Source organism: Sardina pilchardus, chromosome 2 (assembly GCF_963854185.1).
Source record: "Sardina pilchardus chromosome 2, fSarPil1.1, whole genome shotgun sequence".
Lineage (NCBI taxonomy): Eukaryota > Metazoa > Chordata > Actinopteri > Clupeiformes > Clupeidae > Sardina > Sardina pilchardus.
In genome coordinates, this window is record NC_084995.1 from 31436418 (window position 1) to 31461522 (window position 25105).

The 25105-nt window shown below is 43.0% G+C and overlaps 3 protein-coding genes across 4 annotated transcripts; 2 read left to right on the forward strand and 1 right to left on the reverse strand.

Annotated features, from left to right (window-relative positions):
• The first annotated feature begins 2118 nt into the window (after nucleotides 1-2118).
• Nucleotides 2119-9447, forward strand: fzr1b (fizzy/cell division cycle 20 related 1b). Its single transcript, XM_062526933.1, has 14 exons — nucleotides 2119-2319; nucleotides 2900-3038; nucleotides 3322-3423; nucleotides 4013-4076; nucleotides 4340-4467; nucleotides 4598-4680; nucleotides 5059-5242; nucleotides 5510-5575; nucleotides 5813-5915; nucleotides 7040-7221; nucleotides 7484-7717; nucleotides 8129-8233; nucleotides 8610-8702; nucleotides 8800-9447. The coding sequence occupies exons 2-14, from the start codon at nucleotides 2964-2966 to the stop codon at nucleotides 8839-8841; spliced, it is 1461 nt and encodes a 486-aa protein (XP_062382917.1). The 5' UTR covers nucleotides 2119-2319; nucleotides 2900-2963; the 3' UTR covers nucleotides 8842-9447.
• Nucleotides 9448-9633: 186 nt separating this feature from the next.
• ipo13a (importin 13a) lies at nucleotides 9634-19096 on the reverse strand. Its single transcript, XM_062556113.1, has 21 exons — nucleotides 18844-19096; nucleotides 17888-18013; nucleotides 17031-17650; nucleotides 16543-16683; nucleotides 16105-16246; nucleotides 15584-15750; nucleotides 15180-15300; nucleotides 14830-14977; nucleotides 14318-14499; nucleotides 13908-13934; nucleotides 13652-13786; nucleotides 12681-12830; nucleotides 12502-12582; nucleotides 12215-12352; nucleotides 12018-12114; nucleotides 11411-11463; nucleotides 11219-11285; nucleotides 10825-10883; nucleotides 10443-10532; nucleotides 9988-10169; nucleotides 9634-9891 (listed from the first exon to the last, which is right to left on the reverse strand). Exons 1-21 carry the CDS (start codon nucleotides 18895-18897, stop codon nucleotides 9795-9797), a joined length of 2877 nt encoding a protein of 958 aa, XP_062412097.1. The 5' UTR covers nucleotides 18898-19096; the 3' UTR covers nucleotides 9634-9794.
• A 115-nt stretch (nucleotides 19097-19211) lies between these two features.
• On the forward strand, nucleotides 19212-25020 carry si:ch73-344o19.1 (uncharacterized). 2 transcript variants are annotated; one of them, XM_062556123.1, is made up of 5 exons: nucleotides 19212-19555; nucleotides 20771-21106; nucleotides 21843-22208; nucleotides 22540-22706; nucleotides 23134-25020. In XM_062556123.1, exons 1-5 carry the CDS (start codon nucleotides 19483-19485, stop codon nucleotides 23176-23178), a joined length of 987 nt encoding a protein of 328 aa, XP_062412107.1. In that variant the 5' UTR covers nucleotides 19212-19482; the 3' UTR covers nucleotides 23179-25020. The 2 variants fall into 2 exon arrangements, with proteins under 2 accessions (XP_062412107.1, XP_062412115.1); XM_062556131.1 differs by having other exon boundaries at nucleotides 22546-22706.
• Nucleotides 25021-25105: the final 85 nt, after the last annotated feature.

Genomic DNA, 25105 nt, shown 5'->3' on the forward strand with positions numbered 1-25105 from the left:
GGTTTCTATTCATAAACATGTGGTGGTGATGATGAAGGCTGCAATAGATTTATCACAATTCTGTTTATTTCATGCTCTCTGCTGTATCACAAATGACCTCTCTGAAGACATTACCATTTTTCTAATGATATCTGAGAGGGTCCGTGCATGTTTGGAATTGAGTGAATTCAGATTGGTGTGGTCTTAAAATGGCATGATATTGTACATTAATACTAACATCAAATGGTTCTCCAGATATACTGATACATAGGCCTATCTCATCCCTTTCGGTAAATCCAATTATTCAAAATGTGTAGTGCTTGGTTGCGCTCTCACTCTGAACTATTTATACAGGTTGGCTGGTGATTACTCTATTCAGTGTCTCAGCTGATGGCTTTAGTAAAAGCTTTCAACTGCAACTACTGATAACATACTTCTAGCACCTATGGTTATATTATGATGGATGCACTATGGAAACATTCTTGCCTCATGAATGGGTGCCCACGATACGCTTGTTATATGTAAGGAGCTGGTGAGACTCATCTTTCCACAGCTCAGTTCGCCTCATGCTCATTTTATGCCAATGGCTGCCTTGCATGATGTCTTTAGAAGTGCTAACTTTTCGCTCTTTTCAGATCTTGGATTAGAGCATGCCTTTCCCTAACTTTGGTGGTATTGCCCTGCGAATTTGACCCAGATATGAGAGATGCGAACTTAGATTTAAAATATTTATAAAAGTGTTTATATTGTCAATATATATTTTTTAAACCCTCTCTAGTTCCCTATTGAAAAATCATTTAGGTTTTTCAATACAAGCCTTTTCACCTCAAAATGTGCAATCAATATGATTGTAACGAGATAATACACAGTCTACAACATAATAGGCCTACACTATTAATCCATAAATAATAATAAAATAACATAAAACATAAAGACAAACTATGAAACAAACAGTAAAATATTTCTTGAAAAGGCAATAGGATGGACAGGCCTGATTTTCTTTGGTCTATAGTGACACCTTCTGCCATGCTGTTGTTTTACATTTCTTCTTCTAGTAAAAACTACAGTGATGGTACAGAAAAACAACAGTGAATACAATTGTATTTGTGAACTAAGATGAAGCGATCATGGTTGCTGTTTTAATCCAGAACCTTGCCCTGAAATCAAAGAAGAATTGTAAGTGCTTGACTGTTTGCTCTCTATCTATTTAGACTTGCAATTGAGTATTTTTGTGACAGCTGTTTAATCAGACACTTCACGTAGGCTATACAGGCAAGCAGCTTTCAAATAGTCACACAGCGACTGAATATTATACATATTTACTGAATTTCATATGGGCAATACAATAGCGATACATTTGTTGATAGAGTGCAAAAGGAATATTTGTTAAATGTTTGACATGGGATTTGACATGCTTCTAAACCAACATTTTTTTGTTTTAATTATTAGGCTATTTAGGATCATATGTGTAATAGAAAATTGTGATTTTTTTTTTAAATACCCCAGCCTACATGAACATAGGGGCACATATAGTCTGCTAGGGATGTTGGTGTAGTAGGCTAACCTTAACATATGTTGCAAAACGGCAAGCTTTTGTGCAATAGTTGGCCTATTTTAAGCTGTGGATTCTGAAACCATAGAAAACAACTAATATTGCCACACTCTGGGAACTTCAGTTATTTCTCCACATAGCCTAGGATCTAATCTAAGATAGCTTAGTCCTACCTTTTTGGCCTGATAGGCCTACTGAAACATAGGCCAGACTATCTATTTTTCTATAGATACCCAAATATGCTAGGCCTAGCCATCTCCAAATCCATGCAGGTTCAAGTTAAATATAGCCCTGCCAGAGTCAGCTAGGGCTTGTAATTTTCCTGCATGGCTTCAAAGGATTTGGGGAAACAAGAGCACATGATGATAGCCTACATTCTGCAATAAAGAAAAGGCCCTAACACTAAATGTTCAAAGTTGAATGATCTTCTTCATTATAATTCGCATCTTTTGTATTGCTATCTTCATCAGCATCCTTCAGCATCACCTTCTCAAATTCCTTCAGTTCACCTTTTTTCTTGTTTTCTGCAAGACCCTTGCGTGGCGCTGCGGAGGCGCAGGCAATGTTTTCGCACAACAGCTGATTTGGTCGCCATCTTGATACAGATATAAACATTGGAAGACCCTTCAGCGAAAGATTTTGGGTAGTGACATTTCACGCCTTGGGAATGATCGTCAGTTTAACTGTAACAAGACGACTGGATCGTTCTGTTTTATACTTGGACATTTTAAGTTATGCACATGACAGTTTTTGCTCTCATACCTAACGTGACTGTGTGAACGACAGAGGTGAGACATTTTCAGCGTCGTAGGTATATCATAAGCTAATGTTAGCTGGGTTAATGTTAAATGGCAGTTGTCACAGGGGTTTCGCTACCTTCCCAAATTGATAGCAGTGCTTTCTTCCCGTATTATTGACAAGTCATTTACCTAAAGCCATTGTGACATGTTGGATTAGATAACTTCTTGTGTTCAACTGACAGTAAGCTATTCTAACGTGGGAGAGCTAACCTGTCGATAGCTAACTAGCTGCCATGACAACTAACCCTACGAGTTAAAGACCCCGTTGAAGCTAACAGGCGTTGTTTCGGGAACAGCATGACTGTTGTATGGTGAATTAAATGAACGAATGTAGATGCCCTACGCTAACCTAGCGTTACTTGCCTGTCAGTGTCAAAGCAGTTCGAGGTGTTCACACTTTTTTTGCGAAGTCGACAGCGTTATTCAGTTTCTCTGTTGGTAGCCTACTTGGTTTGGTCATTGAATTTGTCAAAAATGTCAACATGCACGCAATACGGACTGAAAACAAATATTACGTTTTACCTGATTACTTTAACAAATAATTAATTCGCTCATTTTCTTTCTGCAGGAATGGGAGGTCTAAAGGGAGGGAGAGACTGAGGGGGAGCGCGTGCTGCTTAAAGTTTCTAGAAATGGATCAGGAATATGAAAGACGCCTACTGAGGCAAATCAATCATCAGAATCTTCCCGAGGGTCAATTGGCTAAGGTGAATCCCAGTTGACGTGTGCTATCCATGGTGCTATGATTTCACTGTTACATTGGTTGTCAGTCTGACAAATTTGTGCTGCAGGTTATGAGATATTTGCTGCTTTTCGATTTCTTTTCTTTCGATTTGATTGGCAAAATATTTTAGATGCATTCACAAGGACCACTCTTTATGGAGCAATTACATATGGTGTTTAATTAGGGGCTTGCATGTATTTGGTTGGATGCCACAAGCCAAACAAAAACGTCTGTCAAATCTGAATTGTCTTATTTGTACCCTACAGTCTGGTTATGCAGCATGCAGTCCTGTCAGTATCAAGTCAGGAGACAGATTCATTCCTACTCGTGCTGGGAGTAACTGGAGCATCAACTTCCATTATGCCAATGTAGGAATTTATCACATTGACACCTCCAACTTTTCCGACACAGTTGTCATACTCTGATTGTAACGTCTTAGACCCCTTAATATTTGTTTTTTTAAAATGCATCTTGGGTGGTCCGATCACATTCACAAGTGTTCAGTTCTAAAGACAAGTGTAAACAGTCACCAACTCACCATCAAGACACATTGTGATCCGATCACTCAAACCACTTGCTGAGGTGGTCTAAGGTGGTCCTTTGACTACATATCTTTTGTAGTGTATGCAAATGTGTTTAGATTCGTCCCAGACAGTGGGAGTTAATGACTGTGATGTTGGCAACGGGATCTAAACATAAGTGGTCAGAAATGTCTCTAGCTGTACACCTTTGATACATTTGTAAGCAACAACAATGACCACTTTATTGGACGACCCAAGACGCATTCTGAAAACAAGTGTAAACAGGCCCTCCTAAAAGTTTCTCTCTTTTCCTGATGCTTTTTAAATATGTAACCCATCTCTAGTTGGATATAGAGCACAGATTTGAACATATTTCTGTATGTCATTATCGTGTTTGATTTTCTTGTTTGTCCTTGTGTTTTTGGTGTCTGTCTAGGAAAACTGCCGGTCTCCCAGTCAAAATCACAGATCTAAAGATTCCTCAGCAGACACAGGCAAAGGTATATTGTGAATGCATTAGCCAAGCCAGTTGCATGTTGTTGCCACATAGCATTGCTCGTTCACTTACCTGTGTAATAATCTTCAAGCTAGAAATATTAAGTAGTAAAGAACAGAGTAAAGAACAGGCAACAGTCAGTGCCACACACTATAGAGAGCACACAACCTTGCAGTATACAGTTGAAACCACATCCAGAGGCATCAATTTGTCTGAGTGATAATGAATTGACCATCTGCCTGTTAATGCCCCCCCTTCCTCTGGCAGATGCAGTGGCATATGCGGCACTGCTGAGGAACGAGCTGCTGGGCGCGGGCATCGAGACAGTTCCTGATCCACACACAGACGACCGTCGCCACGCCGTCCTCTCCCAGGACACACATAGCCTCTTTAAGGTGAGAAGTGCTGGACTGCTTGGCACGGTCATGCTGTCTGTCTGTCTCCTTCTTGCCTAGCATGTCTTGGTGGTAATCCTGATGATCTGTAGCTACTGAGTGCTTTCTCTCTGTCCTCCTCTGCCTCCAGTATTCAGTGCAATCAAAGAGAGTGCCTTTTGACAGCGGCAATGAAGTTTCTCCATACTCTCTCTCCCCACTCAGCAATAAGAGGTATGAAGTCTTTTATTAAACCAGATGTATACAGATGTATATAACGTTTTTTTGCATGGCATGTTAATGTTCACTGTTGACACTGTGCTGACTTCAGAACGACAGGTGATTTGAGTCCAGTTTGAAGCTAATGATGTTGAAGTGAGCAGAGAAGAAGTGAGATGGACTGTGTTCATGTGTTGATTACCCGCTCACTTGTCATGCCACCGCTCCTGTCATATGTTATGTCCTCTGTTTATGCATCTTGTGTTTAATTCTGTTTAATGTATGTATCTTTCAGACTATATGTCATGTAAACATCTTGGAGTATCTTGAAACATGCTATACTAATTAAATGTCTTCTTCTTCTTCTTCTTCTTCTTCTTCTCATTATTACAGCCACAAGCTCTTGCGATCTCCCCGTAAGCCGGCCCGCAAGATCTCTAAGATCCCCTTTAAGGTGCTGGACGCCCCCGAGTTGCAGGACGACTTCTACCTCAACCTAGTGGACTGGTCAGCGGGGAACCTGCTGAGCGTGGGCCTCGGGGCATGTGTGTACCTGTGGAGCGCTTGCACCAGTCAGGTGAGGACAAGAGGCATGCTGTTCAGTGTCCGTAAAGAGTTTGTAATCCATCATTCGTTGAGAATTTAGAAAGGATTCTCAGAAAGGATTTTTGATTGAAATGTTACTGATGTGCTGTATTTGAACAGGATTAATAGCTTTGAAATGATATGGTTAGTTTGGTCACTAATGTTCATTGTGAATTAGTGCAACTGTTGGCTGGTGAGTCTGCTTGAGTGTTGTTACTTGTCTCTTTTCGTGTGTTCATATTTATGCATTTCTGCTCAGGTGACCAGGTTATGTGACCTGTCTGTGGATGGAGACTCTGTTACGTCTGTGTGTTGGAATGAAAGGGTTTGTATTTTTTTATGCTCCTTTGGCACACATCAAATTTTCACACACAGTTCATCTAATTCAACTGTCCTTTAGATGTAGGTATGGTTAGATGTAACAGTACTGCACAATTATTATGAAACTGATAAGCAACTGAAATAACATACACAAAACATTTGTTTGCTGTTGCTGCTGTGAGGTGCAGTGCCACAATCGATAATGTCAGCTGAATCCTACTCGTTCCTGTGGTTTCTGCAGGGTAGCCTGGTTGCTGTGGGAACGCACAAGGGATTTGTGCAGATATGGGATGCAGCGGCCAGTCGGAAGCTGACCTGCCTCGAGGGTCATTCTGCTCGTGTAGGTCAGTATCTACCGAGCACCTGCACCCGCAGATCTACAGTACGCAGATCCAATATGTTTTGAGTGCTTATAGTAGCACCATAAGAATGCAAGACTTGCTGCCAGTTACACTGCATGATGTACACTACAGTATGTGCACAAGGTGTACAGTATAGACTCCCTGTTAATGCCCTAGCTAGTTGGAGAGTGTCATGCAGTGTGGTTATTTTGGATCGTTATGTGAAGGAATGACAGAGAGCAGTTCCATACCTGTGATTGGCCTGCTGTGGTCAGTACAGGTCTACTCTTCATGCTTGTTAAGGTGTTGATGGGGAAGCTTTTTTGAACAATTTTGCTGGTTGGTGAAATGTTTTTTGTTTTAGAATTATTTTTATTTGCATTTCAGAAATTACATATATTTATAAAAAAACAAATCAGATCAGATCTTAACCAGCATAATCTCCATTCACACAAGTTACACAATGTACACTTACACCCATAAACACAACATACATTTACACCCGTATCCCGTATCCCCAATCCATAAACCCCCACCCACCCACTCACCCTCATGCATCCCCATGCCCACACACACACACACACACACACACACACACACACACACACACACACACACACACACACACACACACACACACACACACACACACACACACACACACACAACACAATGCACACAGACACACAGACACATAAAAGGTTCCCCATCCAAAACCAGCTCATCAGTTTTCCTTACCTGCACTTTTCATAGAGCCTTATACAGTTCCTGCCATATGTTATTGAACTGTTGCTTTTTATTCCTGTCCTCATGCATTGCTCTTTCTATATTTAAGTAATATCTCATCAGTCCCCTCCATTCTCCATCCAAATCTCTTGAAGCTTCACACATTCCCAGAACGTGTGTATGATGGTGTCATCCTGAGAGCAGCACTTAATACATAGTGTGGAGGAAGAGGGATCAAATTAATGTATTTTGGACTTAGTATAATGTAGTCTGTTCATAAGTTTATATTGTATAAGACGGAGGTTTTCATTGGTAGTGAAATGTTGGTGAAATGTTATTCAGGAAAAAAAATGATAACCGTAGATCATAATCTAAAGCTCACCAATTAATTTTCTCCGTAGGCGCGTTGGCTTGGAATGGGGAGCAGCTGTCGTCGGGCAGCCGGGACCGCGTGATCCTCCAGAGGGACATCCGCACCCCCCCTTCAGCCGAGCGCCGACTACAGGGCCACCGGCAGGAAGTCTGCGGCCTCAAGTGGTCGCCTGACCACCAGCACCTCGCCTCAGGGGGCAACGACAACAAGGTAGAGAGGCCAGTGGGGAGTCTCAGAGCCAGCTGTGGTGGCTGTTGAGCTGTTTTCGCTTGTGGTGTCGTTCACTTTGTACTTGCACTTGGTTCTTGTGTACTTGTATACTTCCCAGACTTCATTATGACCAATGCTTGAGGCTTTAGAAAATATTTTTTTTCAATTTAATTTTGTCACAGCAGTATATATTACATACACAATATTATGTAAGTGACAAAAAGAACTCTTGAGAGCTGTGTTCTTCCCTGCTGCCCTCTAGCTGCTGGTGTGGAACAGCTCCAGCCTGCTCCCTGTGCAGCAATACAGTGACCACCTGGCGGCGGTCAAGGCCATCGCGTGGTCCCCCCACCAGCACGGGCTGCTGGCGTCGGGCGGGGGCACCGCTGACCGTTGCCTCCGCTTCTGGAACACGCTGACGGGCCAGGCCCTTCAGAGCACTGACACTGGCTCCCAGGTTTGCAACCTGGCCTGGTCTAAACACGCCAATGAACTGGTGAGGAAATGGGTGCCCACAGGGTTTACACTCCACACAAGCACGCCCAGTACATTCCCACATGCAGATGTGTAGCTAAATTGAACCTCAAAAACCATCTCAAACAAATCAATCTGGAGAGGACGGGAATAAAGCTCCACAGCCCGCACACAACAGACTCACTCACTTTCACATATCTACAGACACAATGTACTGTACATCCATCTGAAGATGCCAAGAGAAGTTCTCTATGGCCTATAGTTAACTTTGTTATCTTCTACAGTTTTCCTCCTCACTTTCACTAAGATACAGTACATTGGTATCGGCATCATCATTATTGTATTGCTGCATGACCATTTTGAACTACCGGTACTCTATCTGGACGCTATACATGTGTATTTAACTCATGGCTTGCTGCTCTCTCCCCCTCAGGTGAGCACGCACGGCTACTCTCAGAATCAGATTCTGGTGTGGAAGTACCCCTCACTCACACAAGTAGCCAAGCTCACAGGGCACTCCTATCGGGTCCTTTACTTGGTGAGTAGATGATCTGGCTATTACAAGTGACTTGCTGTGCTGCTGATACATATGGCAGTGTGTGGTTGTCTTCAGTAGCCCAAAAATCTACCGCCATATTAACACATGGCTGAAGGTTCTCAGGCACTTGTGCTTGAAGTCAGGCGTGGGCCATGTTAAGATTTGTAAATAGATCATTGTATTATAATGATTTCTAGTTACGTACGGCACAGACATTTTCATCGTTTTAAGCTGTTTACATGGTCATGGTTCTTTCAGATTGGAGATCTTACATAGAAATGTAATGCTTGTCAACTCGTGTCCTTGGAAGTAAACATGTGCCCCATCTGCACCCCTTCATACTTTGACTTTATGTCCCTCACTGTCTTTCTCTCAGGCCGTTTCTCCAGATGGGGAGGCCATTGTGACGGGAGCAGGAGACGAAACCCTGAGGTTTTGGAACGTCTTTAGTAAAACACGATGCACCAAGGTAAGGGCCATCACTGACCATGACTGACCATCTGTCACAGAATGAATTGCTTCACCCTGTCCTTGTTAACTCTCTCTCTGTGTCCTCCTCCACCCAGGAGTCCAAATCTGTATTAAACCTCTTCACCAGGATACGATAGTGACGGTAGAGGAGACACGGTCATCTGCATGACTGGACAACAAGGAAGCACTTCACTGTACTTGTCTGGGGAAAATGCCTGATCTGCAAAGTCAACTCAGTTTCATGAGCTGTGATTTAGGAAGTGGGAGAAAAATAAAAATGAAAAACAAGCAAACAAAATTCCTACTCCATTCCTTGTCCTAAACTCGCTGAAATGGTGAAGGCATTGACCCCAGGCCTGAAAGAAAAGCTCATACACTTGACCTGTGAACTCCAACCCCGATGACCTTTTCTACTGTCAAGGACTGTCCACCAATCCTGGCTCTCTCTGAAGCGATGTCATTCATTTACTCACACCTGCCGAATGGGGACTTTTTCAGTTGAATATCCGTCTTCTTTTTACTGTACGTTGTGAATGTCAACAGATATGTTTTATTACATGAGTAGAAGTATTAATCAAAATATTAAACTATATATAAACAGTGGGTTGTGTCTTGCGATGAATGCGAGGCACAAGACTTGTGACCTTCTCGTGAGATTTTTCTATATTTTGATAAGTGTACACAGTATGACATAAGCTATCATGCAATCTTCTACAACAGAATAAATACACTACTTCCGTGAACATCTTGGATCTGTACACTTTTTTATGGATTTGCTGTCTATCTTGCAGACGTACAGTATAAATGTGATTTGGCAGGGATAACGCAAAAGGAAATAAATATAGTACAAGTGGGGTGTGTACTATTTCATGAATATGCTAGATTCCTCTTGCCTCAACGAACAACTGATAAAGAGCACCATACAGGGAAACGTCACAAACCTTTTAATAAAATCATACAAATGCAAACAACCACACATAAGTATGTCAAAACCTAGAAAAGATGCCTCGTTTCCTTCCAGCAATGTCCACGAAAATATCAAAGTGTGTTTGGTGTTCAGTTTAGTGAGCCCTTCTCATGTTGGGACAGTTCAATAATCACCGGCGTACTCTGCGCCGTGCAGACCTCGACACTGCTGAGAGAAGTCTCTCACTATTTCCCTTACGCGCCTCTTATTGGTTTGCTCCCTACAAGGAAAAGAAGAGTTTTGGGAATGTTTTGGGAATGTTAGGCAACTTGTCACACAACAGGAACAGGAACAGGACAGTGACTGATTTGTTTACCTGAGGATTTGTTGGCTGAACGTCTGCTTCTGCTCCATGGAGACGCGTGCTGAGGGGAAGTTGGGTATCAACATGACCTCCTGCATCCACACAGACATGGGGCTGTGGCAGTGGCGGTTCAAGCACAACAGCACCTCTGCAAAGTACTCCATCAGACTGCGGGGTGCCTGGCCCCCCACACCCTACACAAGAGAAAACAGCAAGCTGTGTTAGATGCATCTGTGATGTGATATACAATAAAGGCTGTGACATGTTCAAATCATCGAGCCGGAGTAAAATGATCGGTCAAAATCAATGTTGCTCTAAAAGTTGCACTGTGCATCAACACCGTTACATCTCGTTTGACATAACAGTGTGTAGTGTGGAGTGGATGCGGTCACTTTCTTCTTCATCTACCAACACGGCGTATGGAAACTGTGCCACAAGAAACAAAATGGAGACCTGTGGGAACTCACCTCCAGCAGGGACTGAAGGAGCAGTTTCCCATCCTCTTGCAGCACCTCACCCACTGCAGGGATGTCTTCACAGTGGGGCACCAGCTCTGTCTGTGAGAGGCAGGAAGGGTGCAGAGAACACACAGCAGTGGTGTATCAGAACACGAGCAGACTGAGGGCGTTCATACTGTACACTCCTGTCCTGACCATCCACTAAAGGTAAGTGCACTCATAAGAACCTCAACGGAGAGGACAGTGAAACATTAAATAGACACATTATTTACACGTTTTTAGACACATTTACGCATTAAAAATGGTATAGTGTATCCTGCTATGTGCTGCCTGTAAGATGATTAAATGCTAAGTATACTCAAAGTCTCTAAGGAATGCATGGTAGACTTACAAAAAACAAACATGTAGATTTCACAGTGGGTTTCTCAGGGAATTTGAATGACAGGATTCCTGAAGGAACAGAAAAAGCCCATAAATTACATAAACATTGAAACTTGGATTCCAACAGTGATAAGTTAATAGATAATTTGGTTCATAGCATCTAACAACTGTACGTTCAGCAGCCTTGAGATATGTACTCATAGGGTAAACATATGGATCAAGTAACTGAGAATGAGATTAAACCAGTGTATGCCCTGTTGCACAAGTCACTATTGTTGTCTCAGCTATAATGGGTGTCAATTACATGTAGCACCAGGAAACAGTCCCTACCATTAGGAAACCCACAAAACAGTATTGAGTGTCCAGGCCAGGGTCAGACTGTGGTTAGTAGGTCATGTTCTCACCACAGTAGAAAACAGCTTTGATGTCCAATGTCTCAGAGAGGTACAGCTCCGCTTTTCTTTTCAGCACCTGAGAAGCACCATCAGGGACATCAGAGAGTTATACACATCAGGGTTGTACTTGTGTTATAAACAGCAAAATTACAACAAAGTTCTCCATTAGGACTAAACAGCTTTATTGTGCTCATAACCAACCTGTGCATGGAGTTGCATGAATGAATCCACAATGTCAGGATGATCTCTTGGCTCTACAATACAATCACACAGAGATGTAAAATTAAATGAGTAAAACAGTAGCATGTTTAAGTTGAAATAATGTATGTTCTTCGCAATTTGAACTAATGCAACTAGTAAATAGCGAAGGTCGCAATTAATTATGCGGCTCACGCTTCAGATTACGCTTGGGAGTATTTTGCTATGTTCTGGGGCAACACGATGAACATGTGCGGATATTTTAAAAAGCACCATAGCTTGAAAGTATGGCAAAAAAGGCAAGCAGAAGCAGTGGTGGTCTTGCCCAAGAACTCATACTCATACTCATAGTTGATAATCATTTTTAAATATATTATATAGTGAATACTGACTGAAGATTGACTTTCAAAAATCATATTACAAATTGCAATCGTAAGATATTTTACCCAAATTGTTCACCCTTACCCTTAGACCTGAACAGACCGTGCTCTTTTAGTAATCATAAATACACACAAGAATTAAAATGACATTTCAAAACCAGTGTCACAGTGCTTATAGCACCTGAGTGTTGTTCTCAGATAAGCCATCATTTTCATTTTTTTTTTTTTACCTCGCTGAAAGATAGCCAGCGTGATGGAGGTCAGTAGCTCAAGTAGTGTCTTGACCGGGGCAAAGTGTTCTTTCTCACCAGAGAATATGTGAACAAGCTGGTGAAACAGAGACATGAAAGACACAAGCCTTTATATAAACCTGACATCTGATGAGGTCTTGAGTAACTCCCTCTTGGAGAAAACCTTGTCAGCTCACCTGTCGCGTGAGGTCAAGAGCGGCAGCCTGGGGGACGGCTCCGTACATCTGCCCCACCAGCTCACTCAGCTGGGCCACCAGGGGGGCGAAGTTACTCAGCAGGGTCTTCAGGGACTTGTCAAAGATGGCACAAGCAGCCTCCACACAGGAGAGAAAAGCATGACCACACGGAAATACAACGATGGACAGAAAGACAGATCAAAAGATAGATAGATATTTAGATTGACAGATAGATAGATATAGCTAGATACAGTAGATATAGATAGACATAGATAGATTGCTCTTACTTCCACTACTTCGGAGTCAGAAAGCCACTTGCTGAGGACAGCTTGAATAAGAGGGAAGAACTGCTGCAGTATAACAACAACCTGCACAGACATTTAATCAATAGCAAGTTAATTAAAATGCTTGTTCATTAAAAGTCTACAAAAAGTGGAGGGTATCTGTTGAGGTCTCCATGACTTACTGGGTGGGGGTCGGGATGTTGTGGTGCTGCTGGTCGGGCTATGGCCATGTCCTCAGAGCCCTCCCGCTCAGAGCTGGTGTCCAGCGTGGTGAATAGACCGGACAGCAGGCCCAGGATGTGGACTATGGCTGATTTGTTGGACGGGTTAGGCTGGACAGAAAAAACAGAGATGTGTCTTTTTTTTTTAAAAATATGCTGTTTGTCTTTGAGAGTAATACTGTGGTCATTATGAGATATTACCACATTTGTCTTGATCGGATTGATTTCTGTTGATTATCTCTTTTGTATTTGTCAGTGGTTGATTCTGTTTAGCAAGTTTGTGTCTATCTATGCATTATTTAATTGTCCATGTGAAAACCTGTGTTAATTTTCTAAAGTCGTGTTCCTTTCCCCAGTAACAAGGGCAAGGCCAAGGACAGAAGTGTAGATACTGTATCTCCTCTCTTTGTTTACATCCTTCTTCATTTGCTGACAGTTAATGTGGTCAGCTGTAAGGGTCAGGCCTGAGCTATACGCTCGGTCCTTGTGATCTTTGTGATCTGGAGATAAGATCGTCTCCCTTCCTCCTCCTTGGGGAAGGTGAGTTGGCGACAGATGCTAGATTAGATGGCTGTTTGTGTGTGACAGCAATGTGACATCAAGCCATACAATTTCATCATTTTGGGTATCAAAGAAAACGAGAGTACAGCACTCCTAGTCATATATGTAACTTTTTTCTTTATTCTTGCCTGTGAACAGACGTTTCGGGGTTCTCCCTTCTTCAGTGTCAGGCAAAAAAAAAGCTTTTTTCCTGGGTATAACAGTCTATTTGAGCTAGAGACCAATGGCTCAAGTCTGTATTGCTACTATCTCCATTGGTGTGCCATTGAAAGGCAACAGCCATGTGTTCTGATTGATCATCATTGCTGACTCAAATCTTCTCCTGTGACAGAGAAAATGACCATCACTCCCTTTGCTTGAACTGACCGTACCGTCTCCTTTGTGAAGTGCTCCAGCTGCTGGAGGTGAGGGCTGAGCAGGGGCAGGAGCTTCCCCAGGATCTGCTCCCCCGGCAGGGCTGAGATCAGGAAGCCCAGGGCCTGCATCAGCCAGATACACTGGGCACTCTGCACACAACGGCAGCAGGGTTTTACATGCAATGCACACAATAGCATATTAGAGGCTTGTATATTACTGCTGTACTTTAATGCTGTACTGTACATAGTCAATATTAAAGATATGACCAACCTTGTGAATCTGTTTGACAAGAACATCCTGTGGAAAGAACAAGGTCTTCTTTAGCTCAACCTTTCAAACATGTCTTAAACCCACAGTTATATAGAGTCAGCGTATTGTCATGCCAACTGAAAGCATATAGTGAAGATTATAATCTCAGAGGCCCTGTGCTTCAGGTATTGAACATACAGTATAGTACAGTAGATGTATTAGTCACCCTCCACACAGACACAGACAAACACACACACACACACACACACACACACACACACACACACATATATGGTTTATGCACTATATCTATCTATTCACTGCAATAATAATACACTGTTTCCAGCAGATTTTTAGCACTGTTTGCAGTACATGCTAGTTGTAGTATCACTGAGTTTGCATAGGGTAGAGATACACTGGCATAAGCTCACCTGTGTGACAGCCAGGATGTTGTCAGTGTGGGGCTGGAGGTTGTACCGGCACTCGCGACAGATCCTCTTTAGGGCAGAGACGCTGGACACGGACAGGTCCGGATTGGTCAGAGCCTGGAGCACCACGGGCAGAATCCCGCCGAGCATGAGAGGGTGGTCTGCCAGCCACTCCCCCAGAGACCCTGCACAGAACACAGAGACCGAGATTTAAAGCTTCTATTCTGGTGAATAAGACTCTATGAACCAATCAAATACAGCCATCTCTTCAGGGCTGAAGACACTTTGCTGACTGAAATGGAATGGTGTTTTACTTGGTCGAAGCAATTTTGTTTGTGTCCAATTTCTATTTCTAGAGTCTCTTTTTTAAATGCACACACAGAACGGACAGCTGAAGGACCATGAGATGAAATGAGCGATAAATGCTTTAAATTACATTAGATTAGATTAGAACAGCACAAAGACTGACTATATATGATCAATTAAATGAATCATATAGATCGTAAGAACTGTACCTATGGTGAACATGACGGTATCTGCCAGCTCCACATTGGTAACGTTGATCAAGGGGATCAGGCCAACCAGGCCTGGGATGACATCAGAGTAACTGACGTCGACAGTCTCAGCGATGGACTGAAACCCAAACAGAAGTGCCTCTATATCCTCCACGAGAAACAGAAGATGGGAGAGAAAAATGTTTATGATTAGTAAAGCCGGTAAGTTGGACATCTGTTCACTGCTTGACAGATGGCAGATACTTCTCATCAGCCACAAGCTGTCTGAAATTGTGTGTATGTGACTGTGTGTGTGTGTGTGTTTGTGTGTGTGTGTGTGTGTGAATGAGGAGGTTGCTTGTTAGACTAACCTGCCAGGAGGCTGTTCGTCCTGACTCAGTCAGGAGGCGGCCAAGTCTGTCATAAAGGTTCCTCAGCAGCTCGGGCCCCAGCAGGTCATACACATACATCAGAGTGTCTGAGATGTCTACCCTAGGATGGAAAGATGCAACATAACTATGACAGAAGCATCAGTCTAGGTGTCTTAAAATGCATACATTGTTATCACACTATGATTTGTGATTTTACCAAAGAGCACCCCCTACGATGATAATTCTATAAAATATTTACATTTGTGCAAGTGTAGAGTTTAAGACATTCATGACACATTAATAAATAATATTAACAACCAGTAATATCAACATCTGCAACTCAGTTTCTCTGAACTGAAATAGCGATCACCTAAACTACTAATCAGATTCGGAGTTGTGTGGACCTGTAAATTCTGAACTGCTCCTTGTCATCAGATGACCAAGAGGCGAAAGCCTCATCACTGGGAAAATGGGATTTGTGCAGGAGAACATCTACCAGCTGGAAATACAAGGGCCTGTACATCTGCAGGTAAAGTGCCTGTCGATCTGCATCAAAGGACAGAATGTCATCCTGAGAAGAGAGTAAAAAGCAGTCTCAGTACAACCACTAAGATGGTATGTTGTGGTTGTTGCGACCAAAACCGACTGAACTTGCTGAGGTGCTTCACAAAAAGTAGTTTCATTTTGGTGATTTTTGAAGTTTTTGAGAAAATTCTGGATAGACTGTACAGACAAGACATTCCTCGGGATCTTTACAATGCAGTGTGTACATATGGACGACAGACCACTGTACGTTACATAACAACATTAACCATTCCTCTTTGTGGGAGAACTATTTCCATGCTGAATTGCGACTGCGTAGATAGAATACAGTACTTCAGACATTTGAGAAGAAACAGATGTGGAGATAGAGAGATGGCTGTACCTGCAGTGTGTACCAGAAGGTGAGCGTGAGAGTGCTGGTGGTCTCGTCCACAGGGTAGTGGCCAGGGATGCCTGTGCAAAACAGGATCATGTTGACCAACGCCTGGAACCCTTGCCACTGGTCCACATGCTCCAGAAGGGTCCTGCAGAGGGGAGTCAAAAGACAACAAAAAACACCACCAAAGTGAGATGGGTAATGTGCCGTGTTCCATTAGCTAAACACACCAGTTGAGTAATTGAGTAACCACACTGTGACATAAGTATCATGTAATAGCCCACATATTTTGTTACGCACAACCCACAACTGGCATTCTGTAATAGACTCAATAATATGTTACTACAGCTGGCATTCTGTAACGTGTCTTCCTTCTGCAAGGCAGTGCTAAGGCACTAAGAACACTTTTCTTTTTGCTCCCATGCAGCGCCAACAACACTGTACCTGCAGTGGGTTTCCCCGAGAGCGACAGCGATTCTGCAGATGCCATGAGAGGTCTCCATGTCCCCTGTCTCCACAGCCTTCCTCAGCTGATCCTGCAGGCCCAGAACCTGAGGCACCAACTTGACCAAGGTGTCAGCAAACCTGCCAAGGCCAATTGGAATCTGTGTATGTATTTACCCAAAAGACTAGACCAACTTAAGTATACAATGTTCCTCATTTATGCTACTAAACAAAAAAACTACAGAATGTAGAACAAACATGTTCTGCCGTTCTTCAGTACTAAAAACACCACGGTAACCATACTGACATTAGTGACTTAGTTTATTCAGCTATTAATGTCCACTACATAGATAAATGTGAACATGGTTTTGCCTGATTATGCCTGTAAATAAATCAATCAATGTTAATTATTTTAACCAGTTACAGCTCATTTTAACTGAAAGCACTGAATGCCCTGAAATGTCTCTACCGCCTATGTTGCCACTCACCTATGGGCGTCAGGCTGGGAGATGGTGCTAACGATAGTCTCCACTGCGGTGTCAAACAGCTCCGGGTCTGCCAGCGTGCTGAAGCTGTCCTGCAGCAGCCCCTCGCTGTCCCCCAGAGAGACGTCCAGAGCCATCCAGGAGGCCAGGCAGCGCAGCACCCGCATCTTCACCTGTGTCGGGGAGTCGGCTTGCCTCAGGAGCTGCTGCAGGAGGGAACAGACGGCGCTCCACTGCCCAGCCAGAGCGCTCCGTAGCTGGGAGCGCCGCGCCGCTGGGACCCTGCTGTTCTGGAACTCCTCGGGGAGCACGGCGAGGAGCTCCAGCATGGCGAGGCAGCGAGCACGGCCATCGGCCCCGGTGGTGATGCCCTGTCCTGTCTGGAAGGCCTGCAGCAGGTCGGGCACAGCCGTGGGCCAGGAGTCTGGCATGGTGTGGAGGACCAGCGAGGCCAGGCCGACACACAGCCTGGTCAGCACCATCTTGGGCCCGCTGGCGAAATGGCCGACCTGGGCGATGAGTTGGGTCCTGAGGGAGACGTGCTGCTCTGTGGGAAGGTCGCTCCAGCTCCTCGAGATCTTGGCGTGCAGGGTGCTTGCTCCAAAAAACTGGACCTCTGGGACCTATGCACAGAACTAGGGCAGTTACAAAGCAACACAGCATTTCACATCCTTATTTTGTTTCGACGGTTGATTCTGTGAAATATCTTTCCTCAATGCTTTCACTCAGCCCACCATGTACTGTAAATGACATCTATATACAGTAAGCCCCCCCATCGCCGCTGCTGAGTGGTTGTGTGTGTGTGTGTGTGTGTGTGTGTGTGTGTGTGTGTGTGTGTGTGTGTGTGTGCAGTTGGCTACCTTGTCCTGACTGAGGAGAGCCCAGCAGAAGTGCCAGGCTTGTGGAGACATCTGAGCCTGAGTCAGCCACTTCTGAGCCACACTCTTCTGGGCCATGTCCGGATCATAATAAAGCTGATGGAGAGCCTTGAGTGATAACAAATGGAAGGAGAGTGAATTGAATTCAAAGGACTGACGCACGCACACACACGTACACACGTACACACACGTACACACACACACACACACACACACACACACACACACGTACGTACACACACACGTACACACACACACACACACACACACACACACACACACACACACACACACACACGTTTTTGGAAGTTTACGTGCAATGGTGGTTTGATTTAGGCATTTCCTTTCAAGTGAAACTAACATCAGGGAATAAAAGCCTGTTCCATTGCTCATTGTTTCCACAACTGTTAAAAGTCTTGATGTTGCCAACAGCAACAACCCTTGCAGAACCACATGGCACATTTTATAATTATAGCATAGCTTACAAAGATATCCTATTACATACAACCCCACTGCCTCCTCAAGCTGAGTCCTTTGCAGGGCACAGTCGTTGGAATTTCATTTGTCAGTTGGATATTAATTCCCTGTTGGAACAGATGTCCCAACAGTTTTCTCAACCTAAAGCAATACAGTATTTTGCTATATTTATCACCATGCCACAAAACCTCATAAAACAATACCAATCATTTTCTCTTTGCTACCTATTTAGTTAAAATATGAGTGTGGTTACTTACAAGGCATCTATTTAAGTGACCTATATACTCTTCTTGGACTTAAAGTTGGAGTATTTTTTACTCTGTATTTCTATGTACTTTATAATAAAACAGTTCAGTGATGCATAGAACAGCCCTGTATGAATAAGACCAATGCCGCCTGGCCTGAGTAATGGTCGTCTAAGGGCTACACTGATAAAATGAGTTCACTGATAAAGAGCTTACCCTCTCCACAGCTTCCACGGTGAACTCAGCCGTCTGAGCTGAGCCGGACTCCATGTTTGACTCAGTTTACAGAAACCGTGCGAAGAAGCGCAAAATAATCGATTGTTGGAGTGTCAGGGCGTGAACACTGGGGTCATCGTCAACACAATTCGCGTAGTCCAAACGTGCGCATGAGCGGCGCCCTTTCGACTCCTTTAATCGGATCCTCTCAAAGCAGGCGACCAGACAGTCTGAATTTTGACAAGTAGGCCTAGTCCCGCCCACCAACACCAGAGCACACGTGAAGACTTGACAGCTGACACATCGCTCGGACAACGAGGGGACGCCAGAGCATCGCCCGGTTTCTCAGGCTTCCGTATGAGCAAAAGAACAAAGGAATGGATCGTATCGGGATTTATCTCAGGTTTTGTTCTTCAGGCTAGTTGAGTCCGTTTTCTTTTTCTTTGTTCGATTTAGGATCCTAGGCAGCACTGCGTGTGTGGGCACACAATTGTACCCCTCCCCTTCTTTCCCTAGACCCCGTGGGTATTTTTAGAGATGATGTTCCCAGTCAACTAACGTAACGGAAAGAAAACCTCTCAGCTGAAGAGTGAGCAAGGCGACAAATGAAACACTGTCTCCGCCAGGAAAGAAACACCCATGAACATGAAAACTACAAGTTATATTTTTGTGGGTGCGCTGGTGATTCTATCCAATCCAGGCAAATTGTCAGGTAAGATATTCAGAAGATGCAGGCTATTCCGTCGCATACATGACAGGCCTATACAGTGATATTGTGGACATCTAAGTCTGTTAAGTGGCATCGAGTGGCAAACACGAATATACAGCCTATATCTACCTTTTGAAAGTGGACCGGTCATTGTCTGTGGGGTGGGTGGTTCTGTGTTAACTCTTTTAATTGTGGAGACCAAGGCGCACAAATTATGTTGCTTACGCAACGGTCAAGTTTGATTACGCATGGCTAATTCTGCACACCTATAGTTCACAGATCACTGTATCAATAGTTTAACAGATATATTTAACTCTGGCTGTTTCATGTTACTAGTCATCCTGAGTACTTGATGTTTGTACCTAACGAAATGCTAATTACGTCTTAACAGGTTTAAATTGCGCATGAACGTAGCCTAGATGGCCCTAAATTAATGCACAGCAGTTATCTTTAAAAGTAGCCTAATGCATTAAAAGTAATCAAACTGTACTGGTTTAACATTCTTTTAAGCTAAGCATTAAATGTATAGCTAGGCATTAGAGTAAGTCTTTGTTTTAGTTATTTGAATAACAAATTTATGCTGGAAAACAACCAAGCCATTAGTGTTCCTATATCTAATTAGGTCATTGAATTTGGAATATGACCTAATTTGAATTTCAGAGATCTGAAAGATAAATAAACATATTATCAAAGATAGACATCATCAAAGCCCAATTTTTCTCTCATCGGGAATTAACACTCTTAACATCCCTGTTGTTTTGGTCTGTTCTTGTTAATAAATCCTCAGAGATGCCTAAATGTCAGTTGCACTTGCACTGTAAAGCCCTTTGTGGTTTGCTTCCCTGAATTATACATTAGTCCAGAATCAGATCAGGCTAGTCGATCTACAAGCAGTGCCCCCAATGCTACAGCCATTGGAATATTCCGGTCTGTATCTTGATTTATTTTTCTGTTTGCCGTTTGTTGGCAAGGCTTGAAGAAATGGCACGATTTTCCATTAAAATTGTTCCATTTATCTGAAAGACTTAGATTAAATAAACCTAAATATTCTGCACTGACAGTGAACACGTATAAAGCTGTGTGATATATTTAGCCTATTTCATTCAGTAATAGAGATAGTCCATCAGTCCTTAAAGAGCCATGGAGCTAAATGCCTGTTATGAGTTATGTGTGAGCTACATTATTCAGTTCCCCTGTTGTCTTGTTTCCTCTTAATAGGTCACACCACAAAACCACCACACACTGAGCCCCCAACTGCCCAGTCGGACGTAGGAGCACCCCACTCCATCACCGCCTCCCTCTCCAGCCCCAGAGTGACTGCTGGAGAGGCAGCCTCGAGTGCTCCACCACAAGAGCAAACCTCTCATCACGCTGCCACTCTCCCCTCCCCGTCAGAGGCAACCCACGTCACTACTGCTTTGTCACCAGAACTTAGCAGTGTCTCTGGAGGAAGGACCGATGCAGCTACTCTACATACAACAGCCTCCCTCCACACCCTCTCAGTCCTCCCACAGAATGACTCCAGTCTCGGCCCTAAGCCAGTTCCCTTCACAGGTACAGCGTGAGAAAGTAATGTCAGCCTGCAAGTGTGGAAGGCTTCTCTGATTTAGTTTAAGTCTGTGACATGGATGAACATAACTTGCATTTACTCCCTACAAGTTAGTAATGTACTGTAATACTGAAGGAAGCACACAAATTAGTTATATACAGTAAATCATATATTTTATGTCCATTATAGTGAAATGATTAATTTGATCAGAACTATCCAACCGATACTTTGCTACATTTCTATGTAGCTGTGTAGCTCCTGCACCTGTGGCGCGTGTTTGTAAATACCGACAGCAGCGTTATAACGTCATCATACCACTGGCATACCTATGTCTATATTTAGCTCAGCGGGGGCTCTACTCTCCTACTATTCATTTCTCACTGGGTGGGCAGTGGAGCCATCAATTCATTGGATGACTTCAGATGGCTACCGGGAAATGAGGCTGGAACTTGGAAACAATCCTGTAGCAATGAGAAGTCAAGCAGTTAAGCACTGAACTAATACTCTCAGAGTCATGTTGTGTTGGCAGTGCCTGTTTTTCCTCTCAAAGGGATATTGTTGTTTACACAGTGTACTGTATGCATTTAACTGTTTGTTCACATCTTGAATTACCTTCTGCCCCCTCTCTCTCTAACCTGATATTTTCCTCCTTTCTATTCCTACTGTTCATTAACCATGTTATTCTTACTGAAAGTTTCCCACCTGTGTCTCTTTTCCTGTCTTTTCGCCTGTCTCTCCCAGCATCCTCTGCTGTTGTCACGTCAGTTCCCCCAGGGAGGGGCATCACCCCCACAGAGCTGACCACCATTCCTGCAGCAGCACCTAATCAGACTGAGAGTAATCACTTGAACACAGACACCTCAGCGCTTGCCATCCTACCTATCCAGACGACACCTCAATCTACCCATATCCCTGTGTCTAGCCAGACAACCCGTCAGCCAACCACCAAGTCAGTGCCTGTAGGGACAGCTGTCGAAATTACCTCCCTGCCACCAACCCCTTCTCCTACCCAACTCCTCACGACAGAGGCGCCCCAGACACCTGACCATCTCTCGGTGGCTCCCCCCAAACAGCAAGAGCCTCCCCAGTTGGATGTTGGTGACGAGGGTGAGTGTTTGTTAAAGTCAAACATAAAAACAGCTCAAAGTGAGCGTTGATTAAACAAAGTAGTGGTAGTGTTCAAAACAGATTGGCCCACACTAAGTTAAAGGAAAATTCCAGCAATTTTTCACATAGATCTCTGTGTCTTGAGACTACCAAGTACCGAGTACACCCGCCCCCCCTGCCCCCAACCGATGGTCTGATGAAACTGAGATCTATCTGCAAAATCACCAGAATTCCCCTTTAAGTCTAGGACTTCAATTCATTGTTGAGGTAAAAATGTCTTTTCACGGAATGGTTTTATATGCCGGTCTTTCCACCTTTGCTCTTCATCAAGATGCAGCACATGAGGGCCACCATCCTGCCTCACCGCTGGACCCCATCCTTGCAGGACTGGTGTCCGTATTCATCGTCTGCACTGCAATAGCCTCTGTCATGCTCTTCCTCAAATTCCGCCAGCGTAATGAGCACCCCGAGTTCCACCGCCTGCATGATCTCCCCATGGTGAGTTCAGGATGATGACCCTTGCGTCTGACTTCTGCCTTTTCTGCCTTCATTTTACAGACCCAATCTAATCTTTGGTGATCCAACAGCTATGAAAGCATACAATAACTCTCTTAAAGAGACTGTAGCCAGACTGTGACACAATGCAATATAGTTATTTTACCTTAATATAATGGTAAATAGTTATCACCGCGCAAGGCAGGATGGAAACACCCAGGCTAGTAAATAGTAGAAGCATGATCCTTTTCATCGGTTTTACATTAATTGGGTGCCTCCTTAGTACTTGACTTTGACAAAAAGGGGAATTCCTTCATTGTTACTTGAATAACAATTTAACAACATAAAACATATGTAACATTTTCATAATTTTTTTTGACAAACCTTAAAGTTCTCTTGTAATTCAGCCTTTTTATATGTATGCCCACAGGATGACCTGCTGGAAGATACACCTCTCTCAAGATACACCTACTAGCCAGCATATCTCAAGGTTAGGGGTAAAAGGAGCCTGAAAACCACTGCCACTGACTGCTCGTCTTGCCTTCTGATTAAGGAGAATTTAGAATTTAGAGTTTATTTTCTAGACTTCACCCTCACTACTGTCATTTCAACAGTCATTATTTAGAGCCCTAATTTGCAAAGTCGAGCAACAGCTAGCAAAAGTGCCTTGTGCTTGAACTAAAGCTATTATGTGGCATGTGGCAACATTGCACTGACCCATCTATGTCTGCGCTTTACACAACTTTACACAACTTTACACTTAGTCTGTCATTTAAATTGGGACCCTTAATCTAATATAACAAACAATCAGAGATTCATTTTTGAGGAGTATATGATCCAAGGGATCAAGCATTTAGTCCATGCCTTTCCTATTGTGGTACCTTACGTGATTGGGCTGTTTAGATGCCCATATTGCCAAATAACACAAACAATGCTTGAATAATAAATTGTTTGACTGAAAATGTAGTGAGAGAGCAAAACAAATGGTGTAAGAGACAATGCTGGTCATTATGTGATTTTTTATCTTGAGAGAGAGAGGAACATTTATGGTATGTGTACAAGGGTGCAGTATATACTAGGATTTTTGGTAATTGATGTTTGATGTAGCTGTTCATAAACACTGGTACTCCAATGTATGTTTCTTCACCTTATCGGTAATCATGTGTGTTTAAATTTGAAAAAGAACAAAGTTACAATTGTGTTGTGGTGACTTATCCAATTCCAGCCCTAAAAGGCCTGGTGTTGTATTTAATTGGTTAACAGCTAGCATATCCTTAAAATGTCAAAAAGAAGCTGCAGTTCTGTTGATCAGGTCCATTGCCAAAGTGTTCTCAGGTCAGTTGCCTATATGAGGTTTTCAGGGAAGGCTTGCTACCATAACATATATCAGTGCCACTGTCAACATATTGTTGAATGCCCCCAGATTCGTATGCCTTTAATCTGATATAAGAGAAGAGAAGAGAGTGACAGTTGTGGGAGAGAGGGATGGGGTGGGATTGGGAAATTCTGTATGTGGTATGGGCACTGTAGCCAGTTGCGCCACAGTTTTGTACAACATTTTCTGTTGCATACATGTACTGCTGTTTTTCTTGTAATCTTTCCTTCATCTGTGCTTAGACTGGCCCCTCTGCAGTGGCAACAATTCAATTCACCGCATTGATTCTTGATATCTAGCAACACTTTAGTATTTTAGGAATCGCTTAAGGAATACACCAGAAAATCTCACCTCATCTCAGAAAGTCTCATTTAATGTGAACAGTAACTTCCAGCTGAAATAAGTAAAAGGCTCAGTGACAAACTAACCAAAACTTTTGGGTCTGAAATTATGTTAGCTGCCTCACTGATCGAGTAAGGAGCATTGGCATGAGTTGACTTAAAGGCATTTTCCAGGCAGTAGTTACGAGCAGGTAGATCATACAAAATGCAAAAATGAAGGAAAAGGTTCTAATTTATAATGTACTGTATATGGAGTTGTTCTGCTATGTTCTGTTTTGTAGCTGTTTTTTTTTTTTTTTTTTGATATATTAAGTTGCCTAGAAAATGCAACATATTTTGGTATAGTTGATACACTATGGAATTATCTGTATTTGTAAAAATGTTCACCTGTTTTGGGATGCACAGAAATATGTTGCCTTAGGCTTATACTTGACTCCCGTTTCATGAAAAAAAAAAAAAGGATCAACCCCAAATATATTGAAGATGTGCTGTACACAAGTGTTGTATCCTTGTTGCAGGTGACAAGTGCCAAAATGTGGTTAAATGTAAAATATGTTGCATATATATATGTGAATATATTGTATAAAAGCTCAAGTTTAGATCTGTGTTTATAATAAAATAATTCTGATGTTTTGGGATTTGGGATTTGTGTTTGAATGTGTCATCAAATGTCTACTGGAGTACAG